At 36.4% G+C, this 28,000-nt stretch overlaps 1 protein-coding gene and 1 long non-coding RNA gene across 2 annotated transcripts; both read right to left on the bottom strand.

The window, feature by feature from the left end:
• Window positions 1-18,833: 18,833 nt before the first annotated feature.
• Window positions 18,834-23,532, bottom strand: LOC139713078 (uncharacterized). Its single transcript, XM_071624834.1, has 5 exons — window positions 23,510-23,532; window positions 22,871-23,158; window positions 20,416-20,694; window positions 19,778-20,077; window positions 18,834-18,970 (listed from the first exon to the last, which is right to left on the bottom strand). The coding sequence occupies exons 2-5, from the start codon at window positions 23,082-23,084 to the stop codon at window positions 18,834-18,836; spliced, it is 930 nt and encodes a 309-aa protein (XP_071480935.1). The 5' UTR covers window positions 23,085-23,158; window positions 23,510-23,532.
• A 42-nt stretch (window positions 23,533-23,574) lies between these two features.
• On the bottom strand, window positions 23,575-27,565 carry LOC139713076 (uncharacterized). The gene is made up of 3 exons (XR_011709619.1): window positions 27,366-27,565; window positions 26,059-26,187; window positions 23,575-23,791 (listed from the first exon to the last, which is right to left on the bottom strand). It is a non-coding gene; the product is annotated as an uncharacterized lncRNA (long non-coding RNA).
• Window positions 27,566-28,000: the final 435 nt, after the last annotated feature.

The raw sequence follows: 28,000 nt of genomic DNA on the forward strand, positions 1-28,000 counted from the left end.
ACCCACGAAGGGGCGTAATGGGCAGTGGGGGGGGGGGGGGTGAGGGGATCTGGCAACCCCTTTCCCAACCAGATATCGTGTCAGTTTTTATATTTTCATTATGTACACCCATAGTACTTTCATTGGACCAAGTTTGGTGCATGGGCTGCGTGGGGTAAATTACACCCGCCAGGGGGGGGGGGGGGGGGGGGGGCCCAGGGGGGGATGGTCTGGCAACCCCTTTCCCGACCAGATATTTTGTCAGTTTTTATATTTTTATTATGTGCACCCCTAGGCCATTCTTTTAGACCAGGTTTGGTCCATGGGCTCCATGGGGTAAATTACACCCGCCGGGGGCCATTTTGGGGGGTCCCTGGGGGACGACCCCGCCCTCAGGTATCAGGCTGACGCCCAGTTTTGTAATGAGGGGGGTGGCCCCAGTAACTTTGAGGGGTCAAACCTTTTGGGCTTGATGGGGTAAATTGGCCAGCAGCCAGCTCCTGGTCTATCTCTCCCGACCTCCCCCTGCTACTCCTCCGAGTTAATAAGAGAGATTTCTCATTGCGCAGATTAACAAAATTGAAGTCCTTGGTACTACTGCTTTTTTCTTACTACAAATTCTAACTGTTTGTTTGCCATGCATACTGCTGCATAAACTCCTCATAAGATCTGGATATCTTCACTCTCCTTGATCTGGTCTGAAGACTTTTGGACTTGTGCATTCCAGTTTTGTTCTCCCCGGTTTTGGTTCTTGAATAAACTTGCCTATATGATTACACTTTAAATTATTTTACAAAATCATAAACATATTGGGGCAGGCAAACTGTACACCCAACACTATTGGTCTTAATATACACCCCTTTGTTCAGGAGGACTGATTTTGAGGAGTGAGAAAATGTCTTTTAGGAGAAACACGTTGCTTTATGTGACCACCAGCCGACACCAGCGGTGGACATTAAATTGGCAAGTTTACGACTCCCTCTCGCACCCCGCATGACTCACAGTCTCTCTCTCTTATTCTCCGCTGCTGACATACACAGACCAGAGGGTTGATTGCCCTCGGTCGGTCCTCCGCAATACAAACACATGGTATATGCTTTTATAACACACATACACATACAACCACACATAATTATCATCGATTTGGTGGAAGAGTCTTACTGTAAAGGGGATTACCACATGAAAAATGTATCATAATTAACAATAATGTAGTAATAGATGACAATTTGAGGACCAAAACGATGAATTAAATGTAGGCCCTAAGTGAACATAGTATCATTGAATTCATGATAACATGTTGCAAAACAATTGATTTGTATCAATAATTCATCAAATATACCTTGACGATCCCATAGGGAATGATGGATGTGTAAATCTCTCATATATAGTTATTGGTATTTTGAACATTGTTCTAAAAAAAGTTAGCAGTAGTATACCTTCCATCTGAATATCAGCTCAAAAGTAATGTTCCAATTTCCTGTGTATTTCGGCGGTAAAAAAAAAAAACAAACAAACAAAACCGCTCGAATTCACAGTTGAATTCCAGGGCAAAACTAACGCTCGAATTCCCTTTGTATTTCTGCTCTAAACTAATGCTCGAATTCACAGCGATTTTCTGCACTAAACTGACGCTCGAACTCCCTGTGTATTTCAGCGCTCAACTAACGCTCGAATTCACTTTGTATTTCTGCGCTAAACTAATGCTCGAATTCACAGCGATTTTCTGCACTGAACTAACGCTCGAAATCCCTGTGTATTTCTGCGCTCAACTAACGCTCGAATTCACAGTTGAATTTCAGCGCAAAACTAATGCTCGAATTCACTTTGTATTTCTGCGCTCAACTAACGCTCGAATTCACAGGGATTTACTGCACTGAACAACGCTCGAAATCCCTGTGTATTTCTGCGCTCAACTAACGCTCGAATTCACAGTTGAATTTCAGCGCAAAACTAACGCTCGAATTCACTTTGTATTTCTGCGCTCAACTAACGCTCGAATTCACAGGGATTTACTGCACTGAACTAACGCTCGAATTCCCTATGTATTTCTGCGCTCAACTAACGCTCGAATTCACAGTTGAATTTCAGCGCAAAACTAACGCTCGAATTCACTTTGTATTTCTGCTCTCAACTAACGCTCGAATTCACAGGGATTTACTGCACTGAACTAACATTCGAATTCCCCGTGTATTTCTGCGCTCAACTAACGCTCGAATTCACAGTTGAATTTCAGCGCAATACTAACGCTCGAATTCCCTGTGAATTACTGATATCACAAATTCGATTTTGTGATATCAATAATTCAATTCGTGATATCACAAAATGGAATTTGTGATATCAGAAATTCGCATTTGTGATATCACAAATAAGAATTCTTGATATCATAAATTCAAACTAGTGATATCACAAATTTATTTCGTGATATCACAATTTCGAATTTGTGATATCAAAAAATCATTTTGTGATGTCACGAATTACTATTGGTTTTTCACGTGAAACCTATTTTTGATATCAAGAATTCGAATTTCTGATATCACAAATTCATTTACTGATATCTCAAATTGAATTTTAGATATCACAAATTCGAATTTCTGATATCACAAATTGAATTTGTGATATCAAGAATGGATTTTGTGATATCACAAATTCAATTTCTTGATATCACAAATTAAGTTCATGTGCTACACTTACGGGAATTTGTGATATCACAAATTTAATTCTTGATATCACAAATTGAATTCTTGATATCAAAAATTTGATTTTTTGATATCACAAAATGGAATTTGTGATATCAGAAATTAACTTTAAATGTAAAAAAGGCTTGCCATAAGGACGCCCCTATGGTCCGCTTCCGTCGGAATTAATGTCAAGTCGCTACGAACGTTGTACGCATCTACACTGCCGGTTCCTTAGCATGGAAAAAGAAGCCAAGATAACATTAAAGGTTCGTTTTGTCGGCTACTCACTCAAATATTGACGTGACGGCAAAATTGCGGAGAGAAAATTCAGTTATAGCAATCTAATCTGCGGTTCCTTAAAACGGAGAAAGGGACAAATCAAAATTTGAATACTTTTGAAAACAGATGATTGCCATCATTTATCTATTATGAATCACTCTTCATATCCCACGTGCATATTTTGTTTATACGAAATTAAATGGCACAAGGAGTCGATTTTTTTTTTTCATTTAGAAACACCTTCGAAGAAGCCTTTCCATTGACGAAGGAATAGCTTGGAACATTTGAAAACCACTGCATTGATGCAATTCAGTTAGTTTGCCTATTATGATTGCATTCTCTTAAACTATGTTCTCTCCGTAATAAAAAAAAATGTGCTGCAATGATTTTGTATGCATATGCAAATATTATATTGTACATCATACTTTTGTCGGAAATGAAACAAAATGAAATGAAATGTAAGGAAATGAAAAAAAAAAGAAAAGAAGAAGACTAAAATATCGGCGAAAAGGAATTTGGAACGACCAGGTTATAGAATGAATATTTTGAATCAAATCAACTCATATGATATTTTTGTGGCCCTTGAAGGAGTAACGACTACTTCGAAAATCAACCAGAAAACTGGACGGTTCTAAGTCCCCTAAGAAGGACTAGGCAATGCAGATAAATGGCCTTGACTCAGAGCACAACCGCTGCTATCCAGGGACTCGAACCAGCAACCTGACGTTTGTTATTGCGTGGTCTTACCCAATCAACCGCAGCAGCTCTATAAATATATTGGGGAACATGCCGATAGTGCTCAAAAGCTCAAAGGTTCTCATTGCCCCTGTTGCTGGGAAATTCTTAAAGAACCTTTGAAAAAAAGAAAGAAAGAAATCGCGCTTCAATAATAGAACTGGTGAACACCGTGGGCAAAGAAATCAATTTCCCTCTATCTTGATTAGAGTATTGACCAACATATAACTATTTTTTTTCTTTTGTAATTGCATTCAACTTTTACCACTTTTTCTTCAGATATCACCTTTATGGCTCGATCATAGCAATTATTACAACTATGTGTTGAAGGTATTACATGTCGATTTTTGTACAACTTATGGTTCTGGTAACATTAATGGGGGTACATCAATTTTGCATGTCACATGTTAGATGTTGTGTTTACATGTTAATAGGGATATGGAACCAGGGGTCTTGAAGAGTCCCTTCAATTTCCCTGGCTGAAAAACAAACAAACAAACAAACAAGCAAACGACAACATCTACAAAAACACGTGAATTAAGCATTAAGGAAAACGCCATCTTTGAAATATAGGAATTCAGATACATTAGTCACGAAAACAAAATAATAGAATATAATATGCATGATAACGTCACCATGACCGACCACAGCTTGAACTTTCTTGAATTAATGATTCCAACTTACTGTCTCCCTCACACCTCACTCCTGCGTCTAAACTGTGATCACAAGTAGTATCACATCCCCAGTATGAGCGAGGGCATTGAAGCAGGGAGTTTTCCGTTCCATCACAACCAGCCTCGTCAAGCAAGATTTGTCCAGATCCCTGTCCGAAGTGGGCTCCCCTATAATGAGCTGAGGCCGATGGGTAGCCGAGATCTCTGCACACCACGTTCGCGTCTTCGATATCCCAGCAAGCGTCACACACCGTGCCCCACTGCCCGTCACAAAATATTTCAACTCGGCCCTCCCTTTCGTTTGATCCACCTACCAGTCTCACTACAAACAATATAAAGGTAAAATGGTAATTACATAAAATGAAAAATAAAGAAAATTTTAATGATAACAGAAACATACGGTATACCCTATTCAACACAATGTTTAATGTTACGTATACTTATCAGCTTTAATTGTACTTCACACAAATTCTACATTAATTGGAAAACGGAATGACCAACTGATCCATGTATAGTCCTACAAGATGACAAATATGTGTATTCAGATGTTTGTGTGTGTGTGTGTGTGTGTGTGTGTGTGTGTGTGTGTCTGTGTGTGTGTGTGTTTGTGTGTTTGTGTTTGTGTGAAAAGAAAGACATTTTGTGCATATAATTGTTCTAAAAAAATATAGGATGAAATCACCTGTGAGTTCTTCCAGTAATTTCTCGGCAAAGAATAAACGAGCAAATAATTCAATACTGCTGAGAGTAATGGAAGATAAGACGGCTAGATAACCCTGATTCAGCTGCTTTATTAGTATAGGGTTGTTGGTCTTGCATGGGGACCAGTTGAAAAGAGAACGAACAAAATATATTGCCCTAACATTATCTTTTAAGGACTCATGATTTTGATCGTTGAAATGGAAGGGTTTCTAAACTAAGGTGGTTAGATTACTGCACAAAGAATGGTAACATTCAAATTCACAACATTTGGTAAATAATTGTTTAAATAAGATGAGATGCATGGCAGTATACAAATAGGTGTTGGAAGGCTACTGTGTTATTTTTTTATTTCTCAATAGGAAGAAGTTCGTTTGAAACCTTTTCTTCGAGGTTTTGGAAGAAACGATTTCTTCTGTTCCATAGAAGGTGATGTTTATAGGAATAAGTAGACGTTTTCTTTCATTGTGCCAAAAAATGCAAGATTTTGAACACAAACTAAATAATATTACTTTCTCTATCTTGATAATTCAAGGTTTCCCATTGTAGAATAGTTCATGCATTGAAGCAAGATAAATGCTTAAATCTTGTCTAACATGGACGTCAATACACGCACATTAATGCATGTTTCGCTTCAGCCTAAATGCTTGATGTGTGTTTTGGAACATAATCAAGATTTCAAGCTGCATGTACTCACCCGCATAACCGTCGCACGTACTTGTTCCACCGAAGCAGATTAGTGTGGCCGCTGTACTATCGAACTTGCTCTGACTCTGTTAGTTAATATTTGATGCTCATCTCAACCACGATGCGTCATCTTCTTATCGAGTTTAAAATGGCGATTTCTTAAAAAGAATGGATGAAGAGAAGAGTCGGGAGTAATCCTTACCACTGATCCACTGAAATAACAGCAAATACAATTCATTGCTTTATATTATTAACATGACCTTTGTGGTTGAAATTACTGTCATTTCCGTCTGTTAGAAAATTAAACCTGGGCAAGAAAATCATCTTATGCCCATGTAACCGGTAATGAGGCTTTTCTCACAAGCAATTATCTTCATCACTACTAATACACTCCTTCTTTTGCTTATTATGCCGACTATAGGGATACAAAACACCAAAATATACATCACCGCCTGTGCATTGAAATGGCAGAAAATAAACTCTTAAAAAACAATTAATTTAGGGGAGTCATCCTATGAACGTACATGGTTTCGACCTTCAAGATATGCCAGAATGAATTTCAGTGTCATGTCTATGCATGTACAAACTACAAACTGTATTTGATCAGAAAATAATGATAATGTGTTTTTTCTAATTGCCGTAATAGGGACGTTATGTGGTGAAACCCTTCGCTCTCCTACCAGACGTTATCTGGAAATATAACAAAGTCACTCTTGAACCCCTACCTACCCACTTGTGGAACTCATACCAACGCAGGTAAGTAAACAAGTATTCAATACTAGAGACATTCTATAGAAGAAGAATATTTCATCCTTAAGGGGTGTTAAAAAGCCTATTTCTATGGTTACTCATTATTGTAGGTGAAAGTTCACTTCCGTTTTCAACTGCCAATGTTTTTCCCTTTGGCCGTCTTGTGGTGAACTTCATTGTCATTTTGCCCATTTCGACGATGTAAACATTCACGACACTTGCAATAGATTACCTATTATCTTACACAAGGTGTAAACAATCTATACCCGTGTTAGCCTGATTATTTCCAGGAATTCAGATTCTGCATTAATCGTTTTTTGCTTCCTCAATAATACAAGTCTCGGCTGGTACAAAAATGTTAATTGTAACCTTTATAAGAAACGAGCAGAAACCGAATATCTCCAGGCACCAGTAAAGGTCATTTGATTCAACACTGGTCAGTCTTTCAGGTGGTGGTACCACGTCCTAAACTAGTGTATGGTCAAGGCAATTTTATCATTGAATTGTTTGCATTTATCTATTTATTTGAATATTTTCGCGGTCAGTCTATTAACACACACCGTAGAGGGGCCGTTATGGAAGCCTCAAAACCTGCCAAATGCCTCTCTCGGAATTAGTTATCACCATGCCTTAAAAGAAGCCAATTTATCTTATTTAGGAATATAGATATGGCGAATAGGCTGCAATTTTATGAAGACTGATTCTTTACGATAAATTTGCCTTATATGTCAACCGGAGAGAGTGTTGAGTTAGACGAAAAAATTGACGATTTTGTTTCGCTTTCTTGATATCGGTGAAAGTTCACATCCGATCAACCTGCGCATTGAGTAACTCCAATAATATGGGTACCCTCATCATCACTGTGAGCTAAACAAAAAGTTATGGACATTTTCAGTTAGGGAAAATCACTTTATGCGCTGTGTATGGGATTACAAAAAAAAAAACAGTGGTTCTTCCCATCTGTTAAAAGCAGCAATTTTTCTCGCTTTTTTCGTTGTTATTTGAACGGTATTCTACTTGACAACATTTCTTTTGATAACCATTGTCGAAGGAAGACGAAATACCAGTCCATTTTCTTGATGTATTTGTATCAATATTTTGTAATCTGCAAGCAATAGAATTATTATGAGGGTACAGTTGGATCTTAAAAATGCTTCGTGTATACTTTCTTGCAGAAAGTGTTATTAGGCAACTTTTTTTCTTATGTTCATGTCTCCCCTATTTACTCCTTAGATTGTCCGTTGAGAGTCTGTAGAGTTTCTTCCTTTTCACTCAGCTCAGCTCTGATGCACGGAAGACGAATCTTACATCCAATATTTCTTAAAATCAATGAAATCTTTGCCTTTGGTATTTGTGTACTGGTAGAGGAAGTGTCTGTTCTCCTTCAGACATCATGCTAAGTAGAATAAACGAGCTATTTGTGGAATGAATGTGGGGAAATCCATCGAGGGTGTCTCACTAGGTGAAAGGTTACTTCCGTCTGGGCTTCCAGGTTTGATTTCTGAAGCGTTTCCTGTCTCTGTTTTTTGTTGTGTCATTTTCCCTTGCAAAATTTCAGTTTCTATTTATATCAGAACAAATTGATGTCACAGATAGATTTAAGTAAGTGAAAGAAACTAAATTTTAATATCATTTTTCCATAAATTTCTCAAAATGCTCACGAATCACTGTTATGTCCAAACACACACTTGTAAACGCACACGCAGTAATCTCCAAGCAGCCATTTGTTTAGCCGTTGCTTTAACTTTGTTCTTGTGATCTGTACTGTAGATGGATTAATAAATGTAGACTAATGGTGAATAATGGCAGGGAAACTTTGTAAGGACGCGTCATCATCATTTGTGTGCATTTATGAGCTTATGAACTTTAGAATGATAAATATATGACTAAACATATGCATATATATATATATATATATATATATATATACATATATCACATTGATAGACACGTATAGGTACCTAATTTTTCATGTATGTCTATTTCATTTTTATGATCTGAAATGGCACAATTTAATGAAAAGTTTGCAAAAATTCAAGTTTTATCTGCCTTGGCACCATGCCGACACGATGATCTCGATATGGCGGGGAGCAGAAAATGGCGCCAAATTTGCACCACAAAAGTCTTGTTTTTTTTAACCTGCTCCTACATTTTTACAGATGTAAATTGCACGCTTTGGTGGTTAGCATATCTACTTAAAAGTCCTTAAAGTGATAGATTGGAATACCATTTCCTCTAAAATCATCGTCCAATCTAATAACGTGATGGTTGTACTATATCTTGGACGATGGCACTGCTAGCGGTGGTGAACCCTTCTGTGATTTGAACGCTATTCAAGTACCACGTCGGCGCTCCCCAGCCGGGGACGCCATTTCCTGTGCAAACCGCGGTGTCTTCACGGCCAGCCAGTAGAGGCGATGGTACCTCGAGGTTCAACGCTATTCCAGCTGCAACAGAAATGTAGGAAGATCGGTCGATAGATCCCAGGAAAATTGAGCATGACAAAGTGAGGAAAATGTTTTATAACTATGAGACACATTTGATTGTTCACACCCAATAAGAAACAATAAGATATTTTCGGGATTTTGAATATCTTTATGCCCTCTAAACGTTATTATAATCGATTTGCTGCAGATCTTATCACCCTGCTTATTCTGACTTTGCGGTTGTACACAGAAACACGTACCAAAACGACGAAAAGTTTGACAAAAGGGAGAAGAAAAAAGCAAACAAACCAAGTCTTAAACTATGCTTACCACCGAAGTGAATGTTTATGAAAAGAAGCCCCAACCGCATCAACACTCGGGTGTCAATCATTGTGAGTAGGTTCCTGTATGAAATGAAAATCCTGGTGGATAGAATCGGAAAAATCAGTCAATCAATCTATTAATCAATGACAACACGAATTAAAACAAGCGAGGCAATAAAAGACCTATCAAATACAAAATCGTTATATCCGATTTACATTGTTTTAAGAGGAGTTGATAATATGCCTAGTGTGAATAGTAATATTTTGAAGAGAAACACAAATCTTCATTGGTTAATTTATTTCCTCACACCTACTCTCGAGTATGCGTCTCTGAAAAACGAGGAAAAGCTGAAACCGTGAAAAAGTTGCCAATCTCTAGACATAAACCTGTCTACCTCGTTTACCACAAAGATCGAATTAAATCTAGTCCACTTCCATGCTTTCAAGATGTCGGCTTTTTATTGAGTCAGGGGAAGGTACGTGCACATGAAAGAGGCTACTCACGTGATGAAATCCGCAAGATTCATCCGCGCAACGTGATGAGTCATTTAGTTTCCTGCTACAAAAGCTAACACATTTTTTTTTCTTTAATTGGATCTGGTGCTTATATCTTATTTCAAATGGATATTCATTTGATGACCTCTTCATCTTACAGCTTCAGTGAAGGATATCAGATTTTATAGAGTGCACATCCTTGTATGCCTTACACTCGTATCACATGTGAACAATTTATTTACTATCAAATATTATAAAGTGTAGTTTAAATATATCGATGAATGGTTTACTTTCGGCAACTTCTAGCCTGTAGTTTAGAAAGACAGGGGAAAAAATCAAGCAATTTTGCAATGGTGGTGAATCTTGGTAATCAGCGTTTGCATTGTCTTGTTCTTTTTTATTTGAACTAGTGGACGTTTCTTAACAAACTACTAAATGGTATTTAGATTTGGAAAAAGTGTGACACAAATCAAACATTTGCACTGATGTAAGTAAGTAGGAATGAAAGAACTTGATATAAGGCATTCATTTATATGTGTATACATTAGTCATTTCATTTGACACAAGTTTTAAGGGATTTTCAAAACAATAGATTAATTTTCACATCTCTGCAAACATCACGATTATCAGGCACATTCAAGAGTCACCTCAAAATGCATTTGATCTGAAAAAGAAACTAAAGAAAAAATACCATTGGCTTCTGAGTAATTTGAATTGGATGAAACTCATTGCAATGTAATTGACTCATGCCGTAAATTATAGACGTACTCAGACAGGTGTGTCCAACTTTTTAGAAGGTGTTCTGTAAATCATCCATTAACAACATCTGATTCATTCATTTACATATGAAAGATGAAAGAAAAGTATGGAGAAAGGTTCATAAACGAATAAATTCTAAAAAAAATTGAGTAGTAACATCTCAGGGATTTTAATGCTTCGATTTTGAAAAGACGAGTTATCCCACGCTGGGGAACAAAGTATGACCTTACAGTCCTATAGATCACGCATCATCTAACATCCTACACTAGCTCTCCCTGTCAATTAACATGATGCTTTATGTTAATACCATCTCATATATCACTGCTTTTGTTTTCACTGCTCGGCATGTAACATGTTTCATGTTGACTTTTGTCACCCTGAAATTCTTTAGCGGGATTACTCTCATTGTACTTCCTCATTAGGGCCTAAATGCATACGACAAAGATACATAGACAGGCACATGTGTACACATATACAGGGATCGACTTTCATGTAAACTTATGCAGTCACACATAACATTAAATACATTTGTAAGTGCGTGTACATGCACGCTTGTATATATGTGTGTGTGTGTGTATATATATATGGGTGAGAATTTTGAACGATGTACAATTGCCAATTTTCGCACCTTATGACATTCTTTCCCTTAGAACACGCCAGGATGATCTAAGAAACCAGATTTTTTCATGTCATCTCAAAGATTGGTAAATTTCCTTTCAGGAGATATATGGTTTGGTTGACTTTTGCCTGATATTTTTCATTTGACAAGGACTTAAAGCGTAAAAATACGGTAAAAACGCTATTTTCACAATAATTTCTCTTTTTCAAACTAATGATGGGCATTTTTAAGCGTACGTGGCATCTAATATCTGACCATGTTCTGCATCTGACATATCATGGGTATGAACCACAAAAATATAAGAACTTTATGAGCACGTATAAAATGACAGAGAACAATTGAAATATCAAAGTCCCAGACAGACGAACGTCCGTGGTGCTTTTATTTCTAGTGCTGCTGCAAATTCTACTTTGTTGTCCCAACTGTAATGTATACGAAAATTTGGTGTTCCACCTAATGAACATATCCTGCAAAAATTGTACGTCTGCTGGCTGTACATGGGACGTAATATTCTTTTATGCAAAATTATACTCAGTTTTCGTCACGGACGTGCTTCCGCTATTTTCTAATAAAGATCGTATCCCATTAAACGTTATTGGTGGTATTGTTCTGAGTCGTAATCAACTAAGATCTAGCCACACGATGATGTGTTTGTTTTGAGTTTCTGTCCATCCTTTGTCAAATAGGAACCGAAATTATATTTTTAGACGAACCTCCGAGAAAAAAAGAACGTCCGAGATGATTAAAACGTTTTCGAGTGGGACACCATCTTGCTTTGATGACGAAGGTGCATTTTACCTTTGGCCCTCTAGCCGAGGAGCTGCATGTTATTTTTGGAGCGGACTGAGGCTTGTCCGCAGTTTTTGGACCATGCAATTTACCGAAAACCAAGCAAATAATTAATATTTTCTCTGAAAATTCACCTCCTGACCCCCCTCTGAGCAATACATATGTTGTAAGGATGTCAAATTTCTTATAATTTGCATTGACAATACCTTTTCAAATTTTTGAAAGAGTTAGGAAGGCTAGGTACTCTCTGCCGATTAGTTATCCGTCCTGGAACATGACCCTATCAGTAGAACGAACGTCCGTGACAATTCCAGCGAACGTCCGTGACGCATGCAATCCCTTCGATAGGGATAACTTGTCTCGAAAGTGTCCTGTATTCTTTAAAACTTTTAGCTCCAATAGCCACAAATAAAGTTTTACAAAGTAAACAATGAGTTTAGGGCAGTAGTTTCAGAATTTTTAAGGCGTTATGTGATCATGATGAACGAACAGTTGAAAATTTACTCACAATTTTACGCTTGTTTTCCCTCTAATTATACAAAAACAGCTAAACGCTGAAAACAAAGTTATAGGAAAATGGAATTTTGCGTAATCTGTAATTTCTGTGCATTTAGATTTCTTTCTAATGAGGATCTGGAGACAATTTGTACTGTTACAGGTTCTGAAAGTTTCGCTCACGGACGTTCTGTCCGAGAAAGGAAATTTCTGATAATTACAAATATATTACTGCACATAAAGTTAATGTTAGTTGAAAATATTACTAAATCACCGAGCCGCTCATACCCAAAAGTGAATAATGTTCAGCACTCCATTTACTTGTAATAACAAAAGGAAAACGTTTTTGTCACGGATGTTCGTTGGTAGAATAAGTCAATGGATTACATAGTAGGAGAAAGAGGATCAGCGACACTTTTTAGTGACAGGTGCGCCAAGTGTTTATCTTTTGAGTATGGTAGCTGGCGTCTCAAACAGAACACATCCAGTTTTGGTCTCCATAACGGACGTTCGCTGTAATTGTCATGATATTAAATGCCTTAATTCATTCTTATTTTTCTCTTCATGACAATTTTTCTCTCATTCCATCAATAGCCTGGACATGCTGCAACCAAACAGAAAACAGAAACAAACCAAAACAAACCAAAACAAATCCGAAAAGTGCTACGTAATCACATGCAGGATAATGACGAAAGAAGTCTGTAATTGACATGTGTTGAATAAAAAAAGGAAAAGTTTCAAAAGGACGTGGAAGCAGTTGAATGAAAATTACTGAGAAACAGAGAAGGGATCGAGCTCCAACACACAGAGAAAGAAATGCCAGTGCACTCCCGTTGTACCAAATTCCTCTGGAGAAGTTTTTGTTTGTTTGTTTATGTTTTTTATTCATCGAAATGCCGTCACAAGCTAGCAAAAATAATGCAGTATACAATTATTGTCCGATGAAAACAAACAAATCCTCCGCTTATCATCACATGGTGTTGTTAAGTTTTATACTCATCAATGAAAAGCAATGTTCATTTGTAATTCTTTCCAAGATTTTTTTTTTCATTTTACATTTAAGAGACAGAGAGATCGTCAATTTGTTTATGCTTTTGTGCTTACTTTGAAAACACATGTTACAAAAAGTAATGATTAAGAATAGGTTTAAGGTTGCACTTTGATACGTTCACTCTTCCTAAGATTCGTTACTCCGATGTCCAAAGGTTTGTTATTCCGAAAATGGAAAAAAGATTGTAGTTAATTAAGGAGATTTGTTATTAGAAATTTTCTTATTCCGAAAGTTTGTTAGTCCGAAAAATAAATATTAAGGATCATTATTTTTAGGCCCGTTCTTCTAAAAGTGGAAAGGGCCTGATATTCGTTTAGGTGAAAACGGTTATTATGAGGTTTTGAAATTTTGAGAATTTTAGTTGTTAACTTGTTTCTCCACATTTGGATAAGCGAACATGATTGTTCATGTTCCAATTAATAAACCTTTCGATTAACCTTCGGAGATTCCTACCATTTACCGAATAAAAAAGCTTCATAATTATACGAACTCTATCAATTTTCGTATTGACAAACTGTATGAATAACGAGCCTCCGAAATGACGCGCTACAAAATGTTTGTTATAAAGAACCATATTGCATAATGTCCAAGTCACAAACATCCATCCAAGTTATATGGACTTATTGTGTCTTGTTATGACGAAGCTTCGCAATATCGAACCTATTATGATTTCTGACTAATATAAAAATACAAATTCTCCTCGGTAAGAGTGTGTAACACAAGGAGCAAACATAGAGGGATTTCTTCCCAACGTTTTCGTTTGCCCTCCCCAGCTAAACTTCGTATTTCTATAACGGAGCACATTTCTGTTGCCTTTCTATGTTAATTCTTTGTCATAACTTTAGCTGTGACCATGTTCGTTATAAGCAGATTTTGCATTGTAGACTTTAGATAACAAATTTAGGACCTGAATCTTTACTTCATGATAACGAAATTTTGATAAATATATTCGTTCTCAAGAATGGACTACGTCACTGAGATTACACGTACGTTTGTACGTTCATTTACGAGAGATGGAAAAATTGTTTTCTTTGATTCCTCAGTATGAGAAGATAAACAAGCTTATATAATTGAGAATTGGTAATATCTATTCAGGATTTTGCAGAGGAGTTTGTTCTCGATATGAAATTGCTGTTTGTTGTGAGTAGAATGCGTTTCCAACTCAAGAGAGCTGCATCTTGTTTGTTCCGAACGTCCGTGAGCTACATGCGAACCTCCGTGATGAAAACTATGCTATGTTCGTTGGGTTATAGAGACTGCCTAGATCAGATACATCTTAAAAGGGTATGTTATTATTTGGGAGTGAGGATTAAAGTATGGGATAGTGAAATAACAGGTCAAAATATTGAGTTTCTGTAAAATGCGCGTAAAGTGGAGAAAGTGTTTAGCGGAAGAGCAATATTTCAACAGAAACGACGAATTTAGTTAAATCATCAGTTGTCTACCATTACGTACAGGTTAAGAGTACAAGCTTAATATTCTGCAAGCACGTACACATGTCCCTTAAGATATTTCGTTAGGATTTTGAACTGAATCAGATCTTTGCAAACTATGTTAAATGGTATTCAAGTGTATGTGCTGTACTATTCCTCACGGACGTTCGCTGCTCTTGACATGGTAAACTTCAGCGGTGAATAAAAACTTGTTCCTCTGGGAAAATCCTAGTATAATTGGGTTCATATTAACGCTTGAGTCATACTCTTTCAGGTAAGATGAATAATTTGGAGAATTTCCTACTTTTTAATTTTTGCCTTGTTTTGGCTCAATTGTTCATCGTTCAAAATTCTGACCCATATATATATATATATATATATATATATATATATGCGTACTTTCAAATATAATATAATGACTTGATTTTTATCATTATGACGGAAAGAAAAATGAGAAGAATAAATTTATTTGGGTCTTGTCAATGTCTATCATTCGTGTATGCATTATAATCAAAGAGACAAAATATCTTATAACAGGTGACTAAAGACATCGCAAACTGTATAGCAGTCTGAGGGCAAACTGTTTTTTTTCTTCTTAAACTAAGGAGTTGTTTCGTCCAAAATCCTGCATTGCTACTAGAAACATTGGTGAAACAGAAAGTGAATACATTTTTGGTGAAAATGATCATGCATTATTTTGGCCTCATGTCTGATATATGCCACCTCCTCTTATCCAATATTTCCAAGCATACGGTTTACGTTTGGAATTTTCAAGCCCAGTCTCCATTGAGTGTTTTTCCTCGGGAACAACTCCCGTATCCAATAACTATATTCTTTTTTTTTTGTGTCAGTATTTCTGTGTATTCGCTGCTCACTAAAACTGGCCAAATGTGTACCATCTTTTAAAAAAAAAAGAAGGGGGGGGGGGGGTTCCGAACAATATTGTTTGAATTAATGATATACACTGCAGCAGTTGAAATTCATTCAGGTAAATGGGTGCATGGACTTTAGTCCTGTCTTGTCTTGCAACCATATTGAAAAGCAGTTACGCCTCTTTGCAAATTGGTTCTTCGTCTTCTCGTTTATTCTTATATGCGTAAGAAGACCGTTTGGCTCCTCATTTTGGTCATCCTATTCAATGATTTATTGTGAACACCAATAACATATGCCATGAAGAAGAGAAATGGCAAAATTTCTTGTAGCCATTTTTTTAAATACTTTTTTTAAAAAAATCAAAATGGATTTAAGACGCCGAGAATCATTTTGACGTAGCACCTATAATATAATTGCAAAAATGTGTAATATGAAGACATTAATACGACTTTAAAGATAGGTTATGTCATTGTATTACTTATACGCAGTGCCTGTATATCTGTATCATTCTCTGCATAATTCTAGGTCGTTATTACTTTTCAAATACTTTTCAAGTTTTCAATATCAGTCACGGGAAATTATTAAATGTAAATGTGAAAACGTAAGAAAAAGATCCAAATACTCACCTAAACACACACTCACACTCATACAGACATGTCTTTTTCTATTGTCTAAAAGGAAATAAGTGATTAGAATTTGATATCTTATTGTATGTTTTCTTTGATAAACAGAGCACATTTTACCATTATCCAGGAACACAACTTTCTTACCATTACCCAAACACACCCTCACTCTTTACATTGCAAAAACGTTAAAGACAAGCATTGTTGACTGTCTAAAACACCTTACCTTAAGAAAAAAAATATGATAACTTCATAGTGACAGATTATTGGTTATTGTAAAGGGATACGTAGAATAACTTTCCATTGCAAATCAAGTTGACAACTACGAAATTCAATTCAATTCATTTATTTTCATACTTCTCGTTTATGATTACTACATTAGAAAATAAGTTATCTTCTCTGCATGGGTGTGTGTTAAATTACTACAAAACAGTGGGAGAGGGTGAGTTTGTGTACCTGTGGAGGAGAGAAAATATGGGTTCTTTCAACTGATATGTGATGTCTTTCTGTCTACATCCGTTGACTTTGGATGATCAAACTCAAAAAGTGCATAGGCTTATTCATCTACCAATATATTAAGTTGATATGATGCCTGGAAAAAATTAATGGAACAAATGTTTCGAAAATACTTTTAAATGTAACATAGTTTATTGATCATGTAGATATCAGCTACAAAGAGAATGAAAACAAATGTGGATGATGGACGTTTGCTTTTGTGTCATGTTACCAATGGGAGAATCACTTTTTTTTAAAGGAAATAGTCTCGCATTTTTAAATCGCAGATAGTTTTCATATTTTGAAACCTCATTACCGATTTCTGATACAACCGTACCAACTACGCTGTGTGCTTGAATACTATTTTCAATCGCGACTTGCGATTTAATAGTCAAAAATGGCTTACCATGGGAAAGTCAAATACAGGAATTCAAGTCATTCAAATGAGTATTTCAATAGTCTTTCAACACACACACACGCACGCACACACACACACACACAATGTCTCCTTCTCTCTCTCTCTCTCTCTCTCTCTCTCTCTATATATATATATATATATATATATATATACATACATATATATATATACATATATATATATATATATATATATATATACATATATATATATATATATATATATACATATACATGTGTGTGTTTGTGTGTGTGAGTGAGTGTGTGAAATGACGCTCGGTGAGTCGTGAAAACCGTACCTGGGAAAGGTATATAAGGGATGCACCATGGACAAACTTAAACCTGTTTAGAGAGGAACAGTTCACAATTCGTCATTCGTTGTGAGTCATGACGTCATTCGTATTGTTGAGTGGTATCGAAGCTGACATCACACTGAAATGTTGCCTTTATGAAGGGAGTCTCTTGCATTATATTCCCTTTTTTTATTTACTTATTTTAGGTACGCAATGTTTAGTAAAGTTGTCATGATATTGTTAACATAAACACCAACACTCACTCTCTCACACACACACACACACACACACACACACACACACACAACCGAACCTATACGAGACATTTTGGACTATATGGAACACACTTATGAAACCAGACGAGAGATAAAAAGGCACCATTGTCAATCTTCAGCAAACTTTTCCTTACTGAGTAACATATTTTGTAATCACATTCTGTTATGTATAAACTATATAGATCCACGTTCAATGATTTAGATCATCGGTTTAAATACTAAGGAAGAATAGAGTCATGCATGAAAGTAAAATAATCTTACTGACTTGTTCACTGATTAACAATGCAGTGAAGGTGCAACTCCCAAATTACAGGTTTAAAGCACATATGTGACTGAATTCAGTATAATAAAACGATTATTCTCGGAGTAGTTGGAAAGAATAATTAACATCGTTTTATGGAAAATGATTGAGACATTTTCTTTCTTTTTCGTATTTATGTATGTATTGTTAGTATTACTGGAAATAACTGATTTCAAAATAAAGCTTAGAAATGATACTTTATGCTAACAAAGTTCCAAATTAGTAAATTGATAAAGATACGAGCAGTTTCATGTGCCATATTTATTATACAACATTGTAACGATTTCAAACTTAAACTTTCAAACTCAGACACATAGTGTCAAATCGATCAATACTCATTAATCACATGCGATTTACACTTGCAATACGGCAATCCAGACTTCTCTTAGGTATATTATAGAAAATATGTTTTCTTTGACTAAACAGAATAAAAGACAACAAACAAATGTAACGTTTTATAAAAGAACATGAAGAAAGACTAGAAAGGATAAAATGAAAACGTTCATCCTACTTTCTTTTAAATGATCAACAACAACAACAAAAACAACAACAACAGCAACAAAAACAGGCTTATCCTGGCAACATTTTGAAACGTGGATTGAAGACAAATGTTAAGTTTTTTTCTCATCGGACTCAGGTAACTCAGCAAAAGAAGAGTTGAAGGTATGTAGAAGGCGTTTAATTCTCAAAAGACATTGACCTCTCTCCTCCTCATGATCACTGTCGCACAAGTCAACAACGACAAGAAGAACACGGCAACGAGCAGGGAATACGTGGTCGACGGCTGCTGAAGAATTCCTCTACGAAGACCAGCAATTGGAACTTTAATACAGAATTAGACATAAAGGGAGGAAGAAATAATTTTGAGAAAACGAAAACTTATCAATACGACGTACAAAGTGAAAATTCAGATTCAAAACTGTAAAATGAAACTTTTTTGTCTGGTCAAGCACACTGGGCCTATCACCTTCAGGAGATAAATGCATGTGTTTCAACGTCTTCGAGTGTTTCTTTTCAGGGAAAGCTCAATAAACATTCTGATTATTTGTTATAGTTGGGAAACAGTTAAGAAAATTGCGACTCTGCCGGTAGATAAATCTTCTTCGATCGCTACGAGTTGAAATTTAGGAACGGTAAACGAAAAGCAGCTGAACTGCGAAATCATGCCCCTATCAATAATGTCTTTTACATGAAGAGTTTGCTTCTTTTTTTTCTTCAGATTTGAAGAACACCAAAGGATAACATAAACAGTGTGCTTGTTAATCTTCATTGAAATGTATGTCATATTCTCAATAAATTCTGAGATGTATTCTTAGAAAGGTCAATATTTATAGGCCAAAATTGAAAATGTTACCTCAAGGTTGTACTGTAGATTGAATCGTAGATGTATTTGGATTTAAAATAAACTGACTATTAAAGACCTGACTTTTATTACAAATGCTAAAACATAAAAAGTCCCTCTAGTATTCGAGTGACCGTAAAGACTATAACTCATCTACATATCTTACAAAATAAAGTCACATTGACATAATAAACCCAGAGTCTCTCAATAATTTTTTTTTTCGTTTTTAGTAATCATCTCTTTGAATATGTCTTATTATCATCAGCGCATCTGACTTTAATACTTACAATTCTCCGAGTCAAATGTTGAACAATGTTTAAGACTGGTGAAGGTCCAACCAATCCCGTTTGTCCCGGAGCACGTGACGTTGATGCACCTGTTATGTGGGTGTGGTCTGAAGAGAGCCGAGGCGATGCTGGACGAGGAGATCGTAGTGTTGTCGACTCCGATGTTGTAAGTGTGGAGGTGTGGGAACGGCTGGTCTTGAAGACTGACGAGACACATAATAACGAGAATGACCTGGCTTCCTTCCCCATTTATCTCCTGGGTCTCGATAGAGAGGATGTTACTCGCTGGGGGCGCATGACCTATGAGTGCAAGGTACAATGTATTTGTCTTCATTCAAAAGCAGAAAAAAACCTTTTCTCGACAAGTTCAATCAATCAAAAAGTACATAATATTATAACCATAAAACAATCTTTCTTGAAATGATATGTGAAATCAAACAGGCTCTTTTATTTTCCCTTTCATTATTTTCTCTTCACCCATAACATGCCTATTAAACTTGCCTAGGCAGAACATTATACAGAAACCACATAAGCTGAAAAATATGAAAGCATTTCAACAAATTTAACATGAACTGTCAGTCAAATAAGAAATATTCTTTTATTGTCATTTATCTTATCAGAAGCTATAAGAAACCTACCTGTTCTGAGTGGGCAGAAGTTCCGCGTAGAAACCGTTTCCCCGAATTGATTGATACCGGTACACGATATATCGATACACCGGTTGAGTTGATCTTCCATGATCGTTGAAGACGCGTTGGATGTTGAGAGATTGTATCCATCAGCGGTGATTTCGAACATATCGATCGGTGGAAAGGGTTGATCGATCGGATCCACGTGACATGAGATATTGAGATTCGTTCCCAAGTTATCCTCGTCTTCTTCTACCTTGATAGAGATGATGTTAGGCGCAGGTGGGTCTGAAGAATGGAAAAAGATATACAGAGGATGTGATACATTTTTTTTTTTCTTCACACAAGTTGTCAAAGAGCCCTTTATTGTTTTAAACATAGACATGGATCCGGCTTTATGGACACAGTGTGTAGGACATGCCTACTAAAAAATGCCAGCGCTAAAGCAGGAAATTAGATGGCACATAATACAGTTTAAAAAACATAATTACTAAATGAAGGAGACATCTATTGCATCCCTAAGTAAGTACAGTACTCTCCGCATAATCGGGTAGGCTCGGGCAGAGTGTTTCTTACCCGATTAAGCGGAGTACCCGATTAACAGAAGAACACGTCTCATTCACAATTATTGACACAAACAATGCGTATGTAAATGCATTTTACACTGCACCAAACACCTACACTGTATGCTTAGCAAGCGTGCTTGCACGGCAAATATACCTTCCAATATAACACTTGCTCAGTCACGAGCAATGATTTAGAATCTTTTATGAACAAATACGTCTTCAGAAAACTTTGTCATTTGACTATAGACTCCTCGATAACACGCAGGCGTTTCCCGAAATGAACACATCTTTTTGCGTGCAATTATAGTCACATAGAACGTCGGGTTACTTTTCGAGAAGTGACTGCATGGGGAATAGCAAAATTATGAAGCTGGTGCATGGCCTGATTTTCGTTGCAAACTTCAAGGGAGGAGCGCAAGTGTGTTCAACTTCTGTCTGTCTATGCCACATGTGTAATGTTCGTTTATACGTGTGGCAAGTCGGTACACTGTACTGGTACGTCTGTTTTCATGTTAAATCACTCCCCAACTGATCGGTCTTGTTTGCAAATTAAGTAGAGAATGCGATTAGCCGAGGAAATTTGACATTTATGATATCTTAAAGTGTTTATCTGCGATAGAATATGGGTAAAAATTAGATAAGAAGAAAATTATTTACCCATTTATGCGGAGAGGCAACCCGATTATCAGGTAATTTTAATGTGCATTGGAACTGATTTTGAAATTACTACCCATTTAAACGGAGTACCCGTTTAAGCGATACCCGATTACGCGGAGAGTACTGTATTTGTGACCCTGCACCTCAAAACAAACAAAAAGTCGCCAGACATGAATTTTAAGTTAAGACCATATTCTGAAAGAGCAGACTTTAAGCTTTAAAATGATGTATAACTCAAATCAAATGGACTCTCCTAACCTATCTAAATATTGGAAAGAATGCACAAACTCAGGAAAAGTGTGAACTGAGAAAAGAGGCTCTGAAGTACAGTGTCTATTCAAGCGCTTAATCTTTACCAAACCGTGATGGCTGTGCGATGAATGGGACAAAAAACAGGAAGTAAACCACCAGAGTAACAACAATGAAGGGATTATCAGATTAAACTGAAATTAAGCATGCCTCATTAACACATTCTGTCCATACTTAATGCCAACTTTCAAAGCAGTAGCTCTATCCCTTCAAAAGTTATTAGAGTTGAAAGTGAAGAGTGTGGACAAGGTTTTTCAGAAAGGAAAAAGGGATTCTAAAGACACACCTGATCACAGTATTCTACCAAAAATGTTCGAGATAAACTGCTAAAAAAAACACACTTTCCTGCCCGTTTTATGATACCAAATTTTAGCATAATGTAAAAGAAGACCCACTCTTTCAGAAAATATGAAAAAGTCAAGATCGGCTAGGTTGACCCATTTCACTTATTTTCAGTCCTCACGCAAAATCAGTGTGTGCGACTTTATGTTCGTTTTGAGGTGCACTGTCACATTTATGTCCATGTAAAGCCTCCTTAGGGTTGGATTCATTGTAATGTATGCGTCAAGCGTTTCTTACTTCGGAAAAAACGCTAAAGGAGAATAAGAAAATAGTTTAAAGGATTCCGTTGTATTTAAGAAGGAACCCGCCTTCAATAATGATTGTTTGGCTGTTTTTCAGATTAACCTTTATAAAAGGGGGAAAGTACATATTACCTGGCAGGGATCAAACCCAGTAAATCACAGATATTCCCACCTTTAACCCACCATCGATAACGCTCCAAAATACTCCAGGCCATTGCAAATGGTTCTCAAAATTCTACGAGAACATGTCCTGCAAAGAATTTTGAAAGACGGAAACTTTCGACTGCTTTATGCCTGGGAGATAATGGGAGAGAAAGAGTTGACATTTCTAGATTTCATATTGCTCACCCCTCGGACAGTGCCTCGTCAAAGCGGAAGTAATTCCGACGCCATTAGTTGCGGAACACGTGACATTAATACACCTGTTTGGGCGTGGTCTCAGGACGGCCGAGGTCCAGCTCGCCTTGGACAGGATGATCCCATCAACTCCAATTGAATACAAATGGAGGTACGGAAACGGCTGGTCGCTCAGGTTCGCTCTGCACAGGATTAGTAGATTCATCTGACGATCTTTGTCGAGGAACTCCGAAGTCTTGATCGACAAGATATCAGCTGCTGGAGGCTCGCCACCGGTTTCTAATGGAAATAAAAGACGTGTCAGTGACAATAATAGAATAATAATTTTCCATTTCCCACTCGTATTTAAAATACAATTATCACAGACAATGTTGGTATTATTAGAAATCCCTGTAAGAGTGTCAACATTCGCCATAACAATAAAACAGTGACACTGACTAAAGTTCCAAAATTCTGTATAGTGGGGATTACCCGACATCAAAATAGAAGTGTCTCCAAACCAAAGCATGTGCATGTGGCAAACCTGTAAAGTTATTACATCATCCCAGGTGGGTCTGGTAAACAAAAATTGATAATAATGATAAGAAGAATTATATTATTATAGGATTTAATATTGAAATATTCTCTTACCACAGCTTTTTGTACAGTAAGTCTGTGCAGTGGTCGTGTTACCAATCTCGTTAATTCCGGTGCAGGAGATCTCCACGCATCCACTGGGGAGAGGGTCAAGGGTCACGGTAGGAGAGTTTAAAGAGGGCTGAATGACGTCATCGATTGCAATCTCGTATGCCTCGATTGGTGGAACTGGCTGGTCACATGGGTTGACATGACACGTGATCTTAAGGTCATTTGTTTCCTCTTCATTCTGGACATAGCTGATCTGAATCACGATGATATTGTCCGCGGGGGCGTCTGTCACATGACAAGTGGTAAACGTAGGTAGCAAGTTAGTACTTCACTGCTGTGTAAACTATATCTCAGCGTGTATTATCTTCATCATCATGTATCCATGTGACTTTGTATCACAAGCGTTACACAACCTGGCATATCTATCGGTAAATGAGCATAATATTAAGAGCTTGTTTGCAAAAACCGATAAGTCCATTTTTGAAGATTTTCAAGTTCGGTTCCTGTCATAATGTACAAAATAAGACCTTTAAAATGATATATTGGTCACTACATATAAAGAAACATTTTTGAAGTTATGGTCAAAAGAAGCAAAAATTTTCTTATTATTCTCTTTTTTTTTCTTGACCTTTAATCGCAAATATCTCCACTTGGCTAAAATGGACTTATCGGTTTTTGCAAACACACTCTTCATATGAGTATGTCAAGTTTTGCAATAGAATTGTGGAGATTATTTCATGTGAGCAGATTCTAGGACATTCTAGATCCTGCGTCCGCGCACAATCACACAACGAAGAGTGAGAAAGAGATGCCTTAGCTTAAGTTATTTTTTTTTTACATAGTTTACATTTTGTGCATTTTTTTTAAAATTAACATTGTCTACTCTTAGGTTATGAAAATAATGCTATATAATATGTCATCTTTAAAGACGATTTTATTTTTTTATGCAATGCAACGCATGATTACGACACTGTATGATGCATGTATGTATATATCGCTTGCCAAAAATTAGTTCAAAATCCAAGACATTAAGTTCTGAAAACATTAAACTAAGTAATCTTTCTTTAAAGGGTGAAGACTTAATATGTGTAAGGAAATTACCAGTTGAAATTATGTTCCATCTGCCTGAAGTCTAAGGTATTGAAAATTTAAAACTTTAAAGTCTTATTTTTTTTTTTTAATTTATGAATCATCTATAGATAGGTATAGTGCTCGGGAATGATGTATTGCTCCTAATCTCTGAAATACCACTTTTCATTCACTTAAAGTCATTAGCCGATTGCCGCACATTAACGTTTTTCTTAATATGCTTGTGGTATGGAAAAATAAGAACAAACAAACATACGTTTTCAGAAAGTTTCAGTCTGGATGCTTGATGAATTACAAACTTGAAGTAATTATTTCCCAACTTTATCTTTCTTTAGATCTAATGACAAATGAATTATCCATTGCGTAATGTCCATATTATGTCACTGGTTATTAATGCCATTCACTCTATTAACTTAGCCCTTCTTTGCTGATAATATTGCTAGTGTTGGTGTTGAAACATATTTTGTGTAAATATCGGCTAATCTGCGATGCGTGCATGCTTACCTTTGGATTCTTTATTCTTTCAACATGTTAAAAAGATACATTGTCGAGGCATTCAATGCCTGATTATCATTAACGTATTAAAAAAAAATCACCAGGGGATATGAAAGTGTCATTTCTAGGTTAGTCAATACGCAGCAGTATAACAGAATAAAGAGAGAAAAAAACACGATTATTTTTTTTTCTCACGAGAGGAATTAAAGAGATCGTAGAGTTTTGGTTGAGACCAAACTTCACGTTTATATAATATGTATATATACATATATATATATATATATATATTTATATATATATATATATATATATATATATATATTTTTTTTTTTTTTTTTTTTTGGGGGGGGGGAGATAATGAGAAACTTCTTATCAAATATGAAAGAGTATGTAGTTCCAAGTATTTTACACAAGCCATTTGTAGAGTGATTTCAGACCTGGTGTAATGTGACTGTGCTTGATTGAGAGAGCTACATGTAGCTTTGCCAATATTATGAGGAAAAATTAAAAAAAAAGGCATGTCAGAATATGACCTGAACTGCGTAACTGTTAGTGAAATAATTTTGTGAGTTTCCTCAACCCCGAGATATTATGGAGGAGGTACGTTTTTTTTTTTTTTTTTTTTTTGTCGACAGGATTTTACAACTTCATATCATGTGAATTACCAACAGCAGACACTTATTCCATTGTAACCTTCTAATAAAGCCAAAATCTGCATAAATAACATAAATATGTACGTGTATCACAAACACCCTGATAGGGTGATTATAAATGAATGAATGAATGAAGTAATTAGTGGATGAATGAGTGAGTGAATGAGTGAATGAATAAATAAATAAATTAATAGATAAGTAACCCGAAAGAGACAAATGAGCGAACGGTACAACATGAGAGCGTCTAGCATCAACAGCAACATCATTGACAAACCATATTCACTATATCTAGCTGCTTCAACAAGACCTACTTACAATGGACTTCTAACGTTTCGGACTGTTCACTACTCTGAAGGTTGCACTGTAGGACGCCCCCATGGTCCGCTTCCGTGGGAATTAATGTCAAGTCGCTACGAACGTTGTACGCATCTACACTGCCGGTTCCTTAGCATGGAAAAAGAAGCCAGATAACATTAAAGGTTCGTTTTGTCGAATACTCACTCAAAAATTGACGTGACGGCAAAATGCGGAAAAAAGTTCAGTTATAGCAAACTAAATGCCGGTTCCTTAAAACAGAGAAATTGACCAAGATACCAAAATAACATTAAAGGTTCGATACACCGATAATTCACTTCAAATGCCACTTGTGTCCATTAAAACCGCGTTGTCAAAGGCTGCCAGCACACTCACTTGTAAATCAAAACTTGAATTACTTTTGAAAACGGATTAATGTCATTATTAATTTCTAATCTATCATTATCCCTGTCCCACGTGCGTATGGATTGGGATGAAATTAAATCGCATCAAGAGTCGATTTTTATTTAGAAACACATTCGATGACGCCTTTCCATTGACGAATGAATAACTTGAAAAATTGAAAATTTGAAAAATTGCATTGATGCAATACAGTTAGTTTGCCTGTTATGATTGCACTCTCTTAATCTATGTTTCCTCTATTATAAAAGAAAGAAATGAACTGCATTGATTTCATATGTACATGTACATGCAAATGTTATATTGTACGTTATATATTTGTTGGAAATGAAACAAAATGACATGACATGAAATGTTATGAAAATAAAAGACTGAAATATCGGCGAAAAGGAATTTGGAACAACCAGATTATAGAATGAATATTTTGAATCAATTCAACTCATATGATTTGCGTGTATGTATGTGTGTGTGTGCGGGGTGGGGGGGGGGGGGTGGGGGCTGAAGAAGTAATGACTACTTCGAAAATCAACCAGAGAACTGATGGTTTTTAGGTCCCTTTAGAAGGAACAGGCAATGAGGATAACGGGTCTTTCCTCAGAGCAGAGCACAACCACTGTTCCATGTTACATGTTGTATTTACATGTTAATACGGAAATACATTCTCTATAAAACCAGGGGGGTTAAAGCGCCCTTTCAATTTCCCTGCCTGCAAAAAAAAAAACATTCACACACACACACACACACACACACACACACACACGTATACAAAACAATAAGAGAAACGCCATCTTTGATATACAGGAATCCAGACACATTAGTTACGAAATTAAAATAATAGCATAATGCACAATAACGTTATCATGACCGACAACAGGTTGAAATTTCGTGAATTAATAATTCCAACTTACTGTCTCCCTCACACCTCAACCCGGCGTCTAGACTGTGATCACAAGAAGTGTCACATCCCCAGTATGTTCGAGTGCATTGAAGCAGGGAGTTTTCCGTTCCATCACAACCAACGTCTTGAAGTAAGATTGGTCCAAATCCCTCCCCAAAGTGGGCTCCTCTATAATGAGCTGAGGCCGATGAGTAGCCAAGCTCTCTGCACACCACGTGCGCGTCGTTGATATCCCAGCAAGCGTCACACACCGTGCCCCACTTCCCGTCACAAAATATTTCAACTCGGCCCTCCCTTTCGTTTGATCCACCTACCAGTCTCACTACAAACAATATAAAGGTAAAAGGATGGATTACATAAAATGAAAAATAAAGAAAAGATTACAGAAACATACGGTATAAACTCTTTAATGCAATGCTTTATGTTACACATATCAGCATTAATTCTACTTCAAACAAGTTCTGCATTGTAAGACTGAATAACCAACCTGATCCATGTATAGTCATACATGATGATAAATACACTCAGCAAAAAAAGAAGAAAAGAAAAGAACAGAACAGAAAAGAAAGTAAACACTTTTTTTCCGAGTTAATATTTTTATAGAAGATTTTGAAAAATCAAATGTATTTCATACCATATTAAAGG

The sequence above is a fragment of the Diadema antillarum genome, unplaced genomic scaffold (genome assembly GCF_040938485.1).
Source record: "Diadema antillarum isolate AM-2024a unplaced genomic scaffold, OU_Dant_1.0 seq00001903_RagTag, whole genome shotgun sequence".
Taxonomy (NCBI): domain Eukaryota; kingdom Metazoa; phylum Echinodermata; class Echinoidea; order Diadematoida; family Diadematidae; genus Diadema; species Diadema antillarum.